We start from the raw sequence: 18,904 nt of genomic DNA, 5'->3' as shown, positions 1-18,904 counted from the left end.
GAATATCTTGTTTGAGTTTCTGGGAAGCTGATAATGATTCTTGTTTAAAAAAATAAAAATAGAAAATAAATGGGATTGTACTTTACTAAAGCAGTATGCAAGCTGTGAGGAGATTTTCTGAAATTGGCTTGTTCTGGAAACTTTTGACCTGTCATTTTAATCAGTGAAAGCATAATTGTCCCCAGATTTTCCGTGCTTTATTTTCCCTGAACTTGCTGAGGTTGCGCTGGATGTCAGGCCTGGGAGACTTAGACTTTTTTTGTCTGAAGCTTGTATTGTACTTTGTTCTTTTCCAGGTTTTTTGAGAACTGCAAGAGGAATTTTTCTGCTTTAGAATATGTACTTTTCTCCCATGTTCTATGTTTGTGTATTTATGGTGCATTTATTCACTGAATGGAAACTTTCCAGAACTCTCCAGGAATATGCAGTTTGTCCACTGTTTCTGGATTTCCAGTAGCATTCTCAGTGAAGTTCTTTATACCTTTCTCTAGACATCTGAGATGGATAATATATTGGTGGACAAGCAATTTACAGTAACCTCTTATGACACTTCTTTTTTTTTTTTTATAGCTTTCTGAATCGTAAGTGACATGCTGGTGAAGCTGAACAGCTGATCTCCAGATACTGTCATAGTATTAACCATGGCATCTGAGGCTGTTCAGAGTTTCTTTCAGCCGCTCTCTTCTTGGTTGTCTCAAATATACGAAGCTATCCAACAAGCAGGAGACTCCATATCTGCTTCACTGCTGAATTTGAGTGGAGTCGGTCGTGAGTCAGAAGAAGATAGAAACCGGGGCTTGGAGGGCAGTGGAGTAGCTTATGAGGATTATTCTGTGGAATCAGAAGATGAAAGACGCATAGACCTGTGGGATGAGGAGTACACGTGCCCTAGAGAAGATGGTCACATTGCAGGTCATGATCTTGCTTCAAAGGCCCTCCCCTGTGGTTCTGACATGAGTCTGCAGAGGCAAAAATGGGTTAAAAATACCACCAGCTTACCCCAGCAATGTACTGAAAGCACTGGGCCTTTGGCTGCCGATGGATCACATTGGATGAACGAAGATCTGCAGCCACTTCCTACTATCTCTGAAGATGAAAGTGAGCGCTCTGTGAGGATGAGAGGTCATGATTACAGCATCAGCGTGGGTAGCTCTTTAGAAATTAATAAAGACAAGGCAAGTTTTGCAGGTAAGCAGCCAGCAAACACCTAGATTTCTCATCTCTGGTATTGATTTGATGTAGTAGCATATCTGCTCATTTTGTTCAGCGTAGTCTTTGTTTCTCACCGTGAAATAAAACCTCATCGAAAATCCCAGAGAAAAGTCTAACCTTTCCCTCTTCTCTTCCCAGTTCTTTTCTTATTCATGAAACTGATCTAATTGGAATTAGTGGAAGTTTTCAGAATTAAATGCTGTATATTAGATACCAATCAGAGCCTATTGCAGCAGCACAGAGCGTTTTTCTATGCTCACCGTGTTTTGTTTCGGGTAACAGGATCTTTTGAAGGAGTGTTTAGCCTTAAGCCTTTGCTTTGAGAACCATCTGCCTTTTCATCATTGCTATTAAAGATATATATTTAATCTTAAACCTTGTTTCTTGTGCCAGGAACCTCAAGATGTTACTGTGCCATGTGCTGCGAAATGCTCTACTAAAAAGCCAGTCATATCTCATGATCTTATGGATGAAAGGCTCCCAAATCACTTTTCCTCTCTCCCACCACCACCACAGACTTTTTGATTTAAAGTGAAAAGGACAGCAGTCAGGAGATTATGGGATGGGTAAATCAGTTTGGTGTTTTCAGTTTTAATGATCAGAAGTCATAATTATGTCTAATTAAGTGACATGAACAGCTTCTCAAGTACTTACGTTCAGGGCTGAATCGCAGCCACTGGACTTTTATTCTAGTTACTACTGTAGATGTGGGTAGAGGTTCCCTGGTTCACAGAAAACAAATGGGGGTGTGTGTTCCAACCAAATGTTTGAAATAGGAAGTTGAAGCTATTAAAATGTTTGCTTTAAAATGGTCAAGAGCTTTTCATCAGGAGTTCTTTCACCAAGAACCTTTCTACTTCTAGGGAAGTGTTATATGCATTTAGCCTTTTTGGTGTAGGCTGTCGAAGTTTAGGCTTTCTGGTTTTGCTTTTGATAGGAATATCAGGCTGAAGGTATAAGCTCTGATTGCATTCTTTGGATGTTGAAATTAGCTCCTTTCTTTATTACTGTCATGGCCAGGGTATAAGATGATGAAGGGACTGGACTAGCCTTCCTAGAAGGAGAGACTGAGATCTGAGACTGTTCAGATGGAAATGAGGAGGCTCGGGGGGGATCTCATCAATGTCTGTAAATACTGGAAAGGAAGGTATGGAGCCAGTCTCTTGTCAGTGGTGCCAAGTGCCAGGACAAGCATGTTCCAAATGAATGAGCACAGTTTATTTGGAGAAGCACCCTGGAGATTCTCTACCCTCTGGTTCCCCAGGCTTTTCCTATACATTGTCTGTGCAATATCCTTCCCTGGAGGTTTGTTCACAAACACCAAGTCGAAGCCAAAGGGATGAGTTTAGTGAGTGTTTGGATCTAGTGTCCAGAGCACAGGTGCACTGGAGCAGGTTAAGCATGTGCAACCCTGATTGCTGCAGGACCTTTCAGAGAAGTACCCCAACAGAGGCTGCCAGAGCCATTCAGAGCTATTCAGAGCAGGCTGGGGAGCAGTACATGCCAGATGTGTTCTGATGGTGACCACCAGGTCTTTGTCCTATCTCTGGACCCATACCTATGTTCACAGAGGATGGGAGAAAAGATCATAAACTCTGAGAGCCAAGAATGGGCTGCTGTCACTGTCAAAGCAGTTTTTCACTTGCAGTCTTATCTTTAGGGACATCTGAAAAGCAGGGTTCTTAAAAGCATGCAGATGGATGAGATGGGCTCACAGTAGAGAGACACTCAGGTACTGGAGTAACCTGGCACAGCAGCTGAAGAGAATTGCTGTCAACCTTTTCCCAGTCGAGAGCAGGTGCTGATGACCAAGTTGCTGTTGCTGGGCTCTTGTTTATTACCTATTAGCTTTCCTTCTTAGTAGGCTGTCTGGAGCTGCTGTGGAGTAGGAGGCTGTCTTTATAGAGCTTGCCAGCGCCTACACTGATGCAGCCTGGAGCTCTCTGCTTCCACATGAAGTGCTTCAGAAGGCATTGCACAGCTTTTTACACCACGGGGAATGTCACTGTAAATGCTCAAAAGTGGTCTTTTATCTCTTTATCTCTGCACTGCACTGTACAGAGGGCCATCCAGTGCCCTCAAGACATGACAGTCATGAAGTTGGCTGCTTGAGGGCTGGGACCTGGTGCCTTTTTTTCCTCAAAGCTATCCAAGTTGTATAATAAGAGAGAAGGTGCTGAACTGTGATATGAAAATATCTTCCACAACACACACACATGCTCTTTGTATTTCATGTATTTCTTTGTATTTCCTTTTTTTTTTTTTTTCCTTTAGATTCATTCTCTAACATCAAGAGTATGAACTCTTGTGATGGTAACCTAGACATGCAGAGAGCCTGTAATACCCTGAGAACTTAAAATTTCAGTCGTGCATTAAAATGATCAGGAGATGTTTGAGGTAGCCTTATTTCTGTTAGCTTTGTTATCTAACCCTAAGTGACAATGTAAGTGAGCATATGGACTTGCTGACATTCAGCAAAGGCATTCAGTAGCATCAGTATTAGCTTTGAGCATTTTTCCTTGCATTTGGCATATTTTCATCATTTCTACAAAATGCGTGTTTCCTGTTTATCCTTATATTCTTTCAGAACATTGCATCTTGACTTTATTTCACTTAATGTACCATATTTCTCTTCACAATAGAATATTTTAAAGCTAAATTGGCACAAAACAGTTGCAATGCTGAATGCTTTTTGTTGCCATGGAAATATTCCTGGGCACTTACTGACGACCTGGTTGCCAATAGTAATGTAACAGAGAAAATAGATATGCTTCATTTAGCAGCCACTGGTGATTAAAGAGCCACAGAAACCTGTTACAAGGTCATTCCAATATATAGCTTATTAGGTTTAAGAGAAGAGAAAAACCACGCCCCAGAGGAGAATAATTTTCTGTTCTTAAAAAAAAAAAAAGAAAAAAAGATGCAAAACAAAATCCAGTTGTTCACTGCTCTTAAACTTAAAGCGTGCTTCTGAGACAAAATAAAATTGCAGTTAAAAACCATCATTACCCCATTTTCTTTTTATCAAATATGTTTTTGATTGCATTTTTGCCTCCTAAAGAAAAGTGTCCTAGCTCCATTAGTAGCTTTTCTGAGGCCTCAAAGCAGCAAACACATTACTGACAATCATTTTTAGGCTTAGGGATCTAATATATAATTTGAGCAGTGAGGTTCTGGCGTCTGTAAATCAAATGTCTGATAGATCATAGAATTACTGAGGTTGGAAACGACCATCCATTCTAACTGTCCACCTATCAACAATATTTGCTGCTGAACTGTGTCCCTCTGTACAACTTCTAAACCTTTCTTGCATGCAGTGCTGACACTGAGGCGTGCTAATCAGCAGGGTGCTGCTTTGGCTGCTGCTGAGTCCCAGTCTGTACTTCAGTGATGCTAGTAGTGTTGTGCCAAGTTGAAAAACAAATGCAGGGATAAGCTTTTCACTTGAGATCCTTTTGAGCCACAATTTAAAAATGAATGAAGTTGCTCAGTAGCGCAAGCTGCTTGGTGTAAGAGGTTAGCAATGGGTATGCGGTCCCTTCCATGCATGCAGATCCCTGCTGCCCTTCGCAGAGCATGTAATTGTAAATTACAGATTTACAGTTTGTTGCAAATACAGAGGAACTTGCTCTTGCAGCTGCCTTGAGACCCTCCCTTGCTGTCTAACCTCAGTGTGTCGTCCATCTATGAACGGGTAGGGGAAGAGCTTTTGCATCCTCCCATGTCTGAGATGCTATCAGCTGACTGGGGGTGGCTGCTGAGAGTGTGGCTGCCAAATCTATCATTGCACATTTGGCTTAAGAGTTGGGGAAAAAAAACAGCAGAGCAATAAGGCACTTCTAAAAGTAGTACACTGCTAACTGAGGGGTAGAACAGGTCTGTTTCTCAGCCTAGTTCTCTTATAGAAAGAGAAGTAATAATGAAAAAAGTGAGGAATAGCAATAAGCACACCGTAAATACAGTGATCTTAATCTGCTTCTTCCTCAGGGTCCGTGTCCTTTGCAAAAGAAAAAGTTAGTGACCACTGAGGTGGTGGTTCCAGCAACCACTGCTGTGGAAAGGCACGGGGAGAGACATGGCAGCAGAGCTGAGTCTTCTGAATCAAACGGATCTATTTTTGCACAGTGAGTTCTGTGACTGAAGAGTCTCCCGAGCTGTCTGACACTGTGTTCATAACACTAGCGTAATATATAGGTGAGCACTGTGCTTAAATGGCATGAAATCCATGGAGGTTTTTTCCATCAATTAGGCAATCTCAAAGCTAGCTAAAGTAAATTTTTTGACCTTAGAATGCTAGGAGGTTTGATGTCCTAATAGGAATCTTGTCTAGATGGCTAGATATCTCTCTTCAATGCATGTAAAGGGAGGCACACCTCTGAGGCTCTGGGAATTTTAAAACTAGAGAGCACTACTGCATTTACTTACCTTGGCCTCCAGCTTAACAGGGGTCATTGATTTTTGCCAGTAATTGCTGTAGTGGAAGAAATTATTCTTTCTGCTGTACGTGAACGCTCCTGACCTCAGTAAACGACCCTTCATACAGCCAGGAATTCCTAGGCAAGAAGTGAGTTTTCATTAGGTCCTGTAGTCCCATGTAGCAAAATAGGCCCATAAGAAAAATATGTTGCTTGTGTGATAAATCAAACTTCGGTGTGAACCTGAATCTACAATAGATAGATGGCCTGTTTCCATTTTTGAAGATCCTAAGTGCTGATGTATTTTATTATCTGTCTGGCTATGGAGCCAGCCAGCGCTCCAGCCAGAATGTAGCCCTATAAAATCAGTGCCTGCACTCCAAGCAGGACATTTAAAGAGGCTACACTAAATTGACAGCAGCGCTAACACTGAGTGAAGGAAAGCAAAGGCACATAGTGGGCAAAAGCACTTTACAGAAAATACTCCTGGTTGCTCAAGTGGGAGAAAGCATAACGTGACTGGGGATATGCATCTGGGATCTGAAGGATATGATAAGAGTCCACAGCTTTCTGAAGTGAAGTGCAGACATGAGTTTGCATCAAATGCTTTCTCTATGTAAAACTCAGAATTGCTTAGAAAGTACTTGTGCACAGACTTTTGTCCTTGTGAAGCTGGCACCACGGTCCTTTCTGTATTTAAATTACTAATTTGCAGTTGTGTCTTTTAAAGGTTGAAATTTTGATGGCTTGGATTTTCACCAAGTTCCTTGTCTAGGAGGCAAGGCTTCCTCCTGTCCAGTTTCCTAGGGGGCTTGAGGGGTGTTGCTCTCTTTAAGATTATCTGTCATCTGTGCTTGCCATCCAGAAGGTTGCATAAGCTGTATGGAGAAAGGTTTATTTCAAAAGGAAGAAATAGATGTCGCCATTCAGCACAGTGGCAGAACAAATTGTGTGTGAGCGTGTGTGTTTGTGCATGTATTTTCTAATCCACTTTTGCTAAGTGGCATCCTCTTCCCACTCCCCATATGGCAGTTGCGACTCTGTCTTCCTCTGGGAAGGTTGTTTAGGGCTCAGGAGGCTTCTTTTGCCAATAAACAGGATCTTGGCAGCATCTGGGGAGTGCTGCCTCTCCTAGATACCCTGCCTCCTCACCTTCCATCTCCTACTACGGTTGAGGCAGGTGTGAATGATCTCACTGCGCTGTGCTGGAGGTTACATGCAGGCATACTAGCAGCACTCTGTGCAGAGCTCAAGCATAGTATTTCTGTGAGCTGATGCAAACAGTAGTACTTTTTGTCTCTTTACGTTTGCAGTCATTGCTAGTTTAGCCTGCTTCTGACAAGGCTGCTCATGCAAACCCACGATTGCAGGCAAATGCTTGCAGAAGTGAATGACCGTTAGGACTGCTGAAAGCATGGATAATCCTTCTCTGTTTCTTCCTAGCCTCTCTGTACTGCACTGTTGTCTCACAGTTATGTGAGCTAAATTCACCCTTCCAAAAGATGAGCTGATGGTGGCCCTTGTCTTTTGCCAGAGATAGGGGTTTAGGTATGAATATCTTTTTCACAGTTAATTTCAGGCTATTGTAATGACCTGTTGGTAGCAGGCATCATCTTGGGTGGCCTAGCAATTTCCTGAAACACAACCATAGTAACCAAAGGAAAAGACTGAAATGAAAGTAAAGGGGGCAGATTGAAGTCATGGAGGAAAAAATGTGCAGTTTTATAAGTGGCAAATGGGTATATTGTGCCAGTGGGGATCTTCTGGGTAATGAGGAAGATGTGGTTGAGCTGTACCTCTGCAGATGCTGTTTGCATGGTTCTCATGCAGTTACCTCTGATTTAGGGATGTTTTGTCAACAACAATTTGTAGAGCAATCATGAAAGACTTAGGTTGAATCTCCAACCAGTCCATAGCAAAGCCTGTAGAAAATCCTTTGAAGTAACTGATTTTTAGTCAGTGATGCTCTCATGCCTTTCGCTCTCCACCAAAAAGTTCCCTGACACTCTGGCAAGCGTTTCCTATTTGGAACTTGGCATTGCTGCGTGATGAAGCATCCCTGGAAGCACTGTACTGGGCGTGAGTGAGTGGCCACAAACTGTGTGCTCAGAGACAGTGAAGCCCATACAGTGCATACATAGCAGCTTAATCCATGTGGGAGTGTTCTCCAGCAAGTAGTCTGAGAGTTATGGTGCTGGAGAAAAGTCCCCCTGAGTTTGGATTAATGAGAGCACTGAGATTTGCTGAAACTCTGTGTCATAGGGTTGATTTTGGGGTCTTGACTTCTTACCTTAAGTAATACGCTGTAGCTATTAAGTCATTGGGCCTGGGAGTCATTTTGCAGTTGTCAGTAGCTAGCTGTTTTCTAATTGTCAGATATAAAGCTGTGGCTGAGATGTGCTGTCTTTCCTGGGTCACAAGTTATGCTACTTCCCATGCCTGGCTTCACAGGCACGCTGCTGTATGGTGCCTTGAATTGGCTCCTCGCTTCACTTAATTGTTATGTGTCCCTTACTTATTGCTTTTAAATCAGGTGGGCCTTCCACAGATAGCCCAGAGAGATTACTGATGTCTCATCCCTGGAGATATACAAGGCCAGGTTAGATGGGACCCTGGGCAGTCTGTCCTAGTGCTTGATCTAGCAGCTGGCAGCCCAGCCTACGGCAGGAGGTTGGAATCTTGATGAACCTGGAGGTCTCTTCCAAGCCAAGCCATTTTATGATTCCACATGATCACTAAAGCTTAAGCAAGGAGAAACAGGGATAAAGAAGGAGGACAAGATTATCTGCTTTGGGTGACAGCGTTGGTTGCAAATGCATGAGAATTTTGTTACACCACATCCTCGCCTGCTGCTGCTACCCAGGGTTGTGATTTTTCCCAGGAAAATGAAGGTGTTACAACAGTGATACGGGGGGGGGTCTGGTAAATCAACCCTGTGGTAGCAAACAGAAAGTTTCAATTAGGAAAAACAGTGGGAAAATAAATGTCTGCCTTGTTGCAGTGCAGTAGTTATCCGTAGCAACCCCAAACAAATCTCTTTGCGAAGGAGTTGATTTCCACCCTGTTAATCAGCAAACAAAGACTTGTGGGTGTGAAGCTGATGGTTACGCATTGAGTACAAGGAATGGCCTGTAATCAGCATGCATGTGCTGGATCTAGCTGCTTCTGAGTGTGGCACAGAGAAACTGAGCAGTCTTGGCTCTCTTGGGCACCCCCTTGGCCAACTTGATTTCTGTGAGGAGGCAGGCCATTTTCTGGAAGGAGCCAGTGCCACTTCAGATGAATGTCCTTATAGTTTGTACAGAGACAGAGTGGCTCTTGCTTTAGAATTAGTGCCAAGCCAAATAAAAGAGATGAGTGATGGGGGAGCTGAAGGAGTTCCACCTGTTGGAGTACAAAGACTACTAGGAAAGACATCATGGGAATAATGCTTATAAAAAGAGAAGGTTACTTTTTTTTAGAAAGAAAGGACAGTGTTTCCTAAAACATTGGTCACGGGGACCCTGCACTTTTAATTTCTTGGTCTTAAGATCATCCAATTCCAACCCCCTGCTACAAGCAGGAGCACATCCCTCTAAAGCAGGTTGCTCACGGCCCCGTGCAGCCTGGCCTTGAGTGCTTCCAGGGAGGGGGCATTCACAGCCTCCCTGGGCAACCTGTTCCAGTGTCTCACCACCCTCACAATAAAGAATTTCTAGTTTAAATCTACCCTCTTCCAGTTTAAAAGCATTTCCCCTCACCCTGTCACTACCTGCCCTGATAAACAGTCCCTCCCCAGCTTTCCTGTATGCCCCCTTCAGGTACTGGAAGGCCACTATAAGGTCCCCCTGGTGCCTTCTCTTTGCCAGGCTGAAAAGCCCCTGCTCTCTCAGCCTGTCCTTGCTGGGAAGGTGCTCTAGCTCTCTGACCATCTTTGTGGCCCTCCTCTGGATCTGCTTTAACAACTCCATTCTGCTGCAAGCAAAGCATCTGCAGTTGAAAGGGACTTTCCTGCCTTGCAGCCACATATCACTTTCAAGCAGCCTGACCAAAGGGTGTGCATTGACTCATGGGTGCAGCTGTGCCCACACCACAGGGGTTTCTGGCGTGGCAGCATCTTCTACAGCATGCAGTCTTTTGTCTTCCTCTCTGCAAGTCCTGGGCCAGTGCTCGTAAATCCCAGTGACACAAATGAAGCCTGACTCATGCTTGATCCTCATGTGGAACATAAAATAGGTGCTTCTTGGCTGCCATTTCCTTTTGCTATGGAAGAACCTTAGGCAACAAAGTGAGAGTTAGCTTGGAGCTGAATCTCATGTTCCTATTTTTAAAACCAAATTTTGCAGTAGGAAAAAGGCAATAGGAAAAGATGTTGATTTTCATGCTGTTTGGCATGGAGAGGGCAGCTCTCTATTTCTTTGCACAGCAGCATGTAGAATTGGAGTTTATTGCTCTGACTGCTGTATTGTTTGGCTATGGAAGTGCTTGATGGTCAGAACCAATTACTGCAATTGGTCTTTTTTCAGATTACCCCTTGACTTTTCTGTTTGCTTTCTATTGGAAACTTCCCCTGGTCTGAAAGCTGCCAAGTGCTGGTTCTCCATGTGTGTGGATCGTGTGAGGATGAGGTGGATGTTTCTGCTGTATAAACAGGTGGCTTTTTGGTGACTCCAAATAGCTTTGAGCATAAATGAAGATAAGGATGCCCTAGTCCCTTGTCAAATCCATAGATCAGGCAGTTGGATTGCTCTGTGCTTTGGTTTGAATCCCAAGGTCAGGTGTTGATACCAAGAATGAAAGCATACTAGACTGAAGACGCTGTGCAGACCAGAGCTGTAGTTAGACAGAAATTGGTAGTGGGAGCTCCATATGCACCATATGTTCCTCGGTAAAAGGTTCCTCCTCTGACCTGAGAACCTTCAACAAACCCATGGTTTGAAGCAAGCCTTCCAGTTTTCCAGAAAAGCAGGCCTTTTCATCACTCTGTGTGCAGCTCCAGGTTTTGCTGAGTTAGAAACCAGTGCAGATTTCTGTTTCTCTGTCATCCTGATCATGAAAATTTTAGGACCAGGCTTCTGTGATTGCTTCTGTAATAGCAAAGAACACAGCACAGAGAGCTCCTGGGATCCTCCAAGTGAATGCAATATGCATAGATGTGCTGATGTTGTCTCAGTTATGTGATCAAATACTTTATTCTTTTTTTATAGCACTTCTGCTTCCTTCAGGGCTTGGTGGTTCTCCCATTGAAGTTCTAATTGGCTTCAGTAAAACTGGATCAAAAACTTTAGGAAAAAAAAAGTGAATGCACAAAGGGTAGCATTAAATGTATAGGAAAGCAGAAATTTGTTTTCATTGCTCATCCAAAATCACTGTATTTTTGTTCTGTTTTGTTTTTGTTTTTTAACATTCAGGCAGACAGGATGCATGGGGTACATCTATATTTTACACCTACACTATGTATTTTATTTGGTAACTTATTTTCTTGGATCAGCTTTGAGCGAATGGTAAGCTATTGTTTTCACTTGGTAATGCTGCAGAGAATTCTTGAATTATTTATTTCATGCAGTTTAACTTAGTGTGTCTGGATGCCTGTAAGCTAACTTTGTAACTGGTAGGGTGTGTGAAATTTCTGGATAAATACTGGTAGTTTGAAATACCTTGCTAGAAGAAAAGGTCACCCTTTTTCCTCCCCCACTGTCATCTTTGGGGAAAAAGCCAAAACCAACTCACATGCATCCTTAAAAGTGGTGGGAAGTTGATTTATAAAACAGATACTGCATAGAAGTAATTGAGTTGACGTTGCTAGAGATATGTATATGCTACACAACATCTGCAGATCTCAAGATGTATTCATTATCTTTCCAGAATTTAGATTGTAATTATGGGTCCTTTTTTTAAGTTTCCATGGCGATACAGAAAATGTTTCCCCCTTGTCCTTTCCTAATCAGGACACTTGTATATTTGAATGGTGAACGTTTTTCTCTCCCCTGGGTGAAGTGAGTTTTATTAATATAGAGATATTAAGCTGACATGAAGCTGTCTGCTGCTCAGGCACAGATTCAACAGCAGGCATATCAAGAATTTGCTACAGATTCCCCAGTGCCGGCCGTTTAATTAGCCTATATGCTTCCAAATGCAAGTAAGAAACAGCATCTAGTGTTGTAACAAGTGATGCAGTCACACTTCGGGGATTTGTAAAGTTGGAGTCAAAGTTAAGAGGCTGACAGCCTATAAAACCTGGCCGAATTCCTCCCTTTACTCAAGCAAGATGCAGTAGATGAATTCACTGGATGGTAACTTGGCACTTAGTTTAGCTCAATACTATCTTCTACATATTAAAACAAAACAAAACAAAAAAATTTTCTTTTAAAAATAATATTTCTGTGCTCCATGGAAACAATCAATGAAGCAATGGTCGTCACAGCCCAATTAAAGCTGCAGTTTGAATTGCTAACTTTAGAGTTTTGCTACTAATTTACAAAGGAATCCCCCTGGTTTTGCTGCAGAGCATTGGTATCTCTCTTCTCTCTTGCACTGCTCAATGTTCAATGGCTAAAATACTCCACAGCTAGGAATCCTAAGAAGTAGCACTGGATTTTCAAACAGTCTGGGAGTTAAAAGGGAGCCCAATGCATGATGAGTACAGATTGTATATCCATCCCTGTGCTGCAGAGCATGCAAGTGCATTACAGTTTTTCTTTAGGAACTGCAATATTTGTAATTCTTTTTCTTCAAGGAGCTCCTGATTCATTCTTGCTGTGTTTGCCATGGTCACATTTCAGCAGCAGCTGCACCACACTTGTTCTATGGCTCCAAAACAAGAAGAGCTCCCTTTGCCCTCATGCTTCCCAAAAGAGAGAAAATTAGTAGTATTTTTTGCAGACAGCTCAAACTTTTAAGTTTTGGTCTGAATTTATCCCACTTCTGAAATAAGGCTGCCACAGTGCTCATGAATCCAGGATCTTCGTGCTGAATGTTTTCTAGAAAATGGGGAAAGACGTGGTGTATTTATTAAAGAAGATTTACCTAGGATTTTTGGCAAACTGAGTGTAAAGCAGACTTTTGTTTAAAATTTTATTTCGTGCCCTAAGTGCTCAGAAGATATTCATGTGTAAGTAGAGCTTACCAGCTTTTCCTGAGCATTTAAATTAATTTTGCAGAGGTAGTGAATTGACTGCACAGTTGGCTGAAAAGGAACATGTGGTTTTATGTCTCCTGATTATTTGGGTAGATCTAGGCCGTAGGGTTGCTACAACTTGAAATAATTTTTATTTGAAGCAATCTCAAAGAAGCTTATTTTTAACAGCTTTTATAAAAAGTAATTTTTACAGTGGCTGGTCACCAACCATTTACAAACTAATGTCCTAAAACTACTGTTTTAATCAGAATAGGAACGTTTAGCTTCAGTGGTAATGTGGTGGCACAGCTACCCAAGGAGGTGCTGGGGTCACCGTGGCTGTAGATGTTTAAGAATAGTGGAGATGTGGCACTGAGGGACTTGGGCAGTGGGCAGGTGGGATGGGTTGGTGGTTGGACTGGGTGATCTTGATGGCCTTTTCCAGTCTTAGTGATTCTGCTGGGCTGTGGCTGGGTGCAGTTTGCTCTGGTACTGCTTTGCTCAGTTCTTTTGCCCAAGGAGCTGTGTGCTGACCTCACAGTGGCAGAAGGAGGGCTTATGGAGCAGTGGATACCACTGTCACCAAGTTTACATTTCAGGATTTAATAGACCCGACACGGTGTAAAGGCAGGATCCTGCTTCTTTGCTGGAAGCCACGTGGTTGTCATGAGATAGGAAGTGAAAAAGTTGCTTTTTGTCCCAAACCAGCCTGTGTCACTGCAATGCTCGTTTGTTCAGCAGCTTGGATTTGCCATGGTGATTATCAAAGTGAATCTTGGCAACCGTTATTGTACACTTCATGCTGAAGAGCAGCAGTAAATCGACCACTAGACATCTGGCTTATTCACACACACATGCACAAACACACACACACTGACCACGCTCTGTCTCCACTGCCCCCACTACACCACTGTGTGCCAGTGGGTCAGAACATTCTGCTGCTGGGCTCCCTCCCTGCTGATGGTGGGGGGATCAGCAGAATGCCTCTGCATCTCACCCTGACAAAGCAAGGCCAAGTATATTTAGTGTGTTCCAAACCCTCTTTGCCCATCTGGCAGCTATTTTGACACTAATGAGGGTGCAGTCATCTTGTATTCGAAACACGTGTTGGCAGTAGGAGGGGAAGGGCGTTCATGGCCATGTGCTCAAATGCGTGTCTTCACTTTTAAAGGTTACAATTTACATTGGTCTCCTGAGTTCCTCTGCTGCTGGCAGATGGAGTCAGCAGTGCCTGTGAGCCGTGTGCTCTATCTGTGTGCTTGTGGCCTTACCCATAGAGCAGGCCACGTCTGAGCTGCTTTCTCTGCACGAAAGAAGTTCCCTCTCCACCTTAGGGGGAGATGAAAGGGAGTGGAAGAGTAAGAAAGTTTTCAAGCCCTCTGCTGACTAATTTGTCATTGCATGTGCTAATGATTTTATAAGTGGTTCTGTGTGTACACTGTGTCCTACTCTGTTCCGCTCTGTTAAATACTTGCATTTAAAAAAATAATGACGTGCAGAATGGGTCAAGGTCTAACAGTTCATAACTGTTGCAGATACGATATCACATCCAGAGGTTTTTCTGAGGTTTGAAGAAGCAGTTCCACGTCCAGTTCATTCCTCATCTTCCCCAAACTCTTGCTCCCCTTTTTGTCCCCAGAAGGCTGTCTGGGAGCTAGGAGTGTGCCACATCATCCAGCCTCTTGGTTTAGAGCAAGACTATCTCAATCCCAAGTTGTCATTCTCAGTAACAGTTACGGGTTGGACAAAGAACTGACAGCATCCTCAGATGGCGATGATGAGGTGATTTAGCAGCTTAAAACGTGTGTGTCATGCTCACAAAGTTTTTGATCTGGAATATCTGAAAAAGCAACACAAGCGGGCATGAAGCATAGTCTCACATTCAACCACTTGCTCTCCAGCCTTTAGGAGCAAGACACAGAGGTATCTGATGTGATTTTGCTTTCTTTCTTACTAAACTTGTTCTCCTGATTGGTTACTTGCAGCTCAGTTCTGAAATAGTTGGAGAGAGTAGAGTCTGGATCCAAGCCGTGCTGAAGTTCATGAGGATCTTTCCAATGAAAGTCTATTGTTTTTGAATTCTGGCTCATAACCCACATGGATTTTCTTGGATTTTATTGCCAGTTTTGCCAAGATAATGACTGCAGGACTTTGTTTTAATAATCTGTTTTAATCTGTGCCATTCAAGTCAAGCCTTTTAGCAAAAGCCTTTTACAACAGCTTTGCAAACACAAGGTGAACAGTGAATGAATTATGCTATATCATTTGCCAGCACATACGCCAAATGTCAGGCAGTGACAGAAACTGAAAATTTATGGCACAGAAGGGAAGAATTTTATGATCTTCTATGGACTAATGTAATGACTCTTCTATACAAACAAAGATGGGATGCATTTAAAAATGTAGCTACTTAGAAAATTGGCCCGAACACATGGATAAATTCATTAGAGGGAAGAGCTGTGAAAGTGCCCTCTGGTTTTAGTTCCATAGAACGCCTTACTTTTGAAATACGATTGCTTGATTTTAATACATGCTCTGAGCATTTCAAGATATGGCCCTCCACTGAATTCTTCTGGCACAACATGGTGCAGAGGTGCTCTTATTTTCAGGGGTAATACTAATGCTGTTTAAATAGATGTTCAGAAATTAGATTCAGCCACATGTTGAGACCTGCTTTCACTAAGGACATTCAATTCAAAATTAGGCTTTTCATTATGAACTAATGCCTATATACTGATGTCCTTGAGTATGTCAAGTCTCTTCAAATTGATAATTTTGTTTTTATGGAATCAGAGACCTACCACAGACTTAGACAGAAGGAGAAATTGAGTGTCCTGGGGAGCCTTGATAAGCTTTTCTCCCACTCAGCCTTGGCATGCAAAGTCTTCTCAGATCATGTTCTTAAACTAAATTTCCCTTGACCCTCTGTTTTTGTTATGAACGTTGTCATGATCTGCACTTTGGACTTGTTTAGCCTGAGCTTTTCAACCGTTAAAAATCCTTGTAGTAACCTGGATAGAGCTTGAGAAGAGGAGCGTGAACTGTAGGAAGGATGGATTTGGAGGATGCTCTGGGGAGCTGAATGGCTTGAATGCCAGCTCTGTCCACAGCTTCTCTGCAAATCACCCTATTAATAAAGAGCCTGCTTTAGTTCTGGAATCATGGAGTCATCTTGTGCTATTACCCAGCATGTGGTAAATTAAACAATCTTGGCCTGATTGCATAATGTAACTTGAAATTTAAGATCCTTTTTCTCTTTGAGCCCTAAAATTTACAGGCCATTTTTGTTTAGATTAATTGTAATTAGATAATAGTTCTGCTTCTTTGAGGCTCTTCTGGGAAGGTTTTTTTTAGCACCTTGATGACTAATCTCAAAATAAGCAAAGGGCTTCTCTCAGTCTCCCTGTGTCTGGTGTGGCTCAATGCAAGGGAGACTGTGGTGCTGAGGTATTGAGAAGTGGCTTGGCACGGGGCTCCAGCAAAGGTCAGTCAAGAGAAGTATAGTGTGAGGGCAAATGTGTTTCAATCCCACTGACTCACATCTGCTCTTGTGTCTGTCTTTCAGGAAGAGACACTGGCATAGGTTGCACAGAGAGTTGGTGGTGCTCTGTGCCTGGAGACAGCCAAGGTCAGGCTGGATGGGGCTCTGAGCATCTGATGAAGCTGTGGGTGTCCCTGTTCATTGCAGGGGGCTTGGACCAGATGGCCTTTTTAAGTCCCTTCCAACTCAGATGATTCTATGAAAGTCACCGCTTATAGGATTTCTAGTCCAGAAGTACCAAGTTCTATCCTGAAATCTGTTCCTTGTCTCGACTGTACTTGACTTAAACAAGCTTGCAAGTTCCCTTGCTTGCTTATGTTCAGTCTAGAAGCAGGGATCAAGTTTCTTTCATTTTTGAAAATCACAGAGAAAAGAGAGGCTTTTTTTTTTTTTTTTTTTTGGTAAAATCACAGCAATTTGCTGCAGTCCACAGAGCAGACATCGCCTTGGTCAATGCAAGTAACAGCCACACATTAAACTTTTCACCTCAGTGTTTCCTTCTGGTTAATAAATTATTTGGTATTCATTTAGCAAGGTCTGCTGGGCTTCATCTTCTGACAGTGCACTTTAGGAACCACTGAGATCTCTCAGGATGTTTCTTTAGCATATTGTAGTTCATAGAACTGAGAGATTGTGCATCGTTGGAAAAGAAGAAGGGTATTTTAGCTCAAACTAACAACTGATCTGCTAATTTGAATATTCACAATATTTCTGTATTGCACATGATGAACTTTCCATATGTCGTAAGAGGAATGTTTCCATATCCCAGCAGCTATTAGGGTTCTGTTCCCTGCTGCCATGGGTGAGGCTCATCCTTTCATCTGGCCAAGTTCCGTGTTTCTTCGTAGCCAAGTTCTCCAACCCTGAACAGAGCCCTTCCCAATTCTGTGGTGATGGATGGTCCTTGGTGTGCTCCTGGTCTCTGTTACGACTTGTGGTGTGTGACACAGCAGGGACAAGTGGTGGGACAGAACTGAAAAACCCACACTCTTTTAGTATACAGTGCTATCCGCCCTTAATTATAGAACAGACCTCTATTGCTCTGTGGGGACTCCTGGCTAATTAAAACTGAAATAGTTTGATAAGTCTGTCTCGGCATATATCCCTGATACTGTGCTGTTTATTCATGTCAGGTATTTGTAAGACAGTTGACATTTTCTTCCTTAAAGTTCTCTCAAGTAAATTACAGGCGTTTTACTGCTATGACCTTTTCCCTTACATGAACAACTTCTGTTTTGACCATTTTTTGTGTGAATATAATACTAAAACCGATGTAATTGGAGACATACAGTTTTTCTCTTCTGTATAGCTGGGCTATTACCTGTAACGATTCCCTAATACTGGTACTTGTAAGTGATTATCGCTTGCCAAACAGCTTTAAATTTAAAGAAGAAAGCCAGACTGTTTCACTAAATGGTTGCGGTGAATCACCTTTTCCCTTCTTCTCCCTGAATACTACATTTGCTTTCCTAACACATTCATTTTGTGTCTGAGTCCCAGGGAAATGGCTTGCTCTATTAATACATTTCTGGAGTTTTCCTGTTATGAATAGCCTTTTATGGCTTTAATGTAGTTTTTGAAAATTCCTCCATTATTGATCTAGATATTATCCCAGCAGGAGTCAAAACCACAAGACAATTGTGTGAGGATGATTTCTTACTACAGTAGCATTTTATTCTGAAAGCCTGCTGTGTGGTGTGTGCTTTGATGGATGACCCACTGTTTAAAATGTGTATTAGACGTTGGCTTGCTAATTAAATGCCTTAAGGAGCGCCTGTACCCATTCACTCTCAGTAAATTTGTATATGTGGAATTTCTGTTGTCTTATTTCTTGCATTGCTCTGTTTACTTGTTTCTGTTTTTTGACACCGTAGAGAAAATGGGAGTAATGGCAAAAAAATGGCTTTCAGCTTTCGCTAGAGCTTCAGCTCGGGGCAGAGGGGAGAGGATGAGAGCTCTTGGTTTCAGGACTAGGTCTGCCAGACTGGGGGGTGGGGAGAAGAAGAGGCGGACTGCACACTGTAGAAGGGAGTGAGAAGAGCACTTACCTGACACTGAGAGATCGGAATTCAGGTCCCTCATTGTCCCAAAGGACCATCTCCTACATCTCAGAGCTGCACCGTGATTACAAAACTGTGAGGTGCTCTCAGACTGCTCTGTTGAAGTGCTCATGCTTGAGGCGTTTTGCTGGGAGGGAGCAGGTGAGACCCTTCATGGGCAGATGGAAAGGAACAAGTTCTCCTAGTTATTAATGGAAAGAGCAGCCAAGAAGGGAGACGAGGGCTTCTGCCCACCTCCAAGAAATGGTTCCAGAGTCATTATTCTCCATTCTGTTTGTTTGTTTTGTTTTTGTGGGGCTGATATGAATCACTAACAACATATTTGTTCCGAGGGCCAAGCATTGAATTTCTACTCATAAGGGTTTGGACTTTTTGTTCCAGACAGTGGGATGTGGAGAGAATGAAAATGTTGGTTAATCTAAACCAAAACAGAGTAATTGTTTTCTATTTAATGCGGTAGTTATTACTATTATTTAAAGATTTGAGTTGGAGGACAAATTTGAAAAAAAATATTGTTCATGAGAACAAACATTTAAATTCCAAGTATTTTTGAATCTGTTCCAATTACTTTCATCATCTG

At 42.5% G+C, this 18,904-nt stretch overlaps 1 protein-coding gene across 8 annotated transcripts in view; it reads left to right on the top strand.

Moving 5' to 3' along the window:
* SYT16 (synaptotagmin 16) overlaps nucleotides 1-18,904 on the top strand; it is a 125,297-nt gene that overhangs the window by 80,725 nt on the left and 25,668 nt on the right. For 7 of the 8 annotated variants that reach the window (XR_007377613.1, XM_048948094.1, XM_048948095.1 and 4 more), the window contains one exon: nucleotides 571-1,188. Coding sequence is in view for 6 of the 8 variants with exons in the window: in XM_048948094.1 (XP_048804051.1) it covers nucleotides 642-1,188 (547 nt within the window). In the remaining 2 variants the exon portion in view is untranslated. Of the gene's footprint in view, nucleotides 1-570; nucleotides 1,189-5,199; nucleotides 5,407-18,904 lie in introns of those variants that run through there. The other variant, XM_048948099.1, reaches the window with a different exon arrangement.

The sequence above is a fragment of the Lagopus muta genome, chromosome 6 (genome assembly GCF_023343835.1).
Source record: "Lagopus muta isolate bLagMut1 chromosome 6, bLagMut1 primary, whole genome shotgun sequence".
Lineage (NCBI taxonomy): Eukaryota > Metazoa > Chordata > Aves > Galliformes > Phasianidae > Lagopus > Lagopus muta.
The sequence above is the reverse complement of the archived record's forward strand: the minus strand, read 5'-3'. Positions and strand labels throughout refer to the sequence as shown.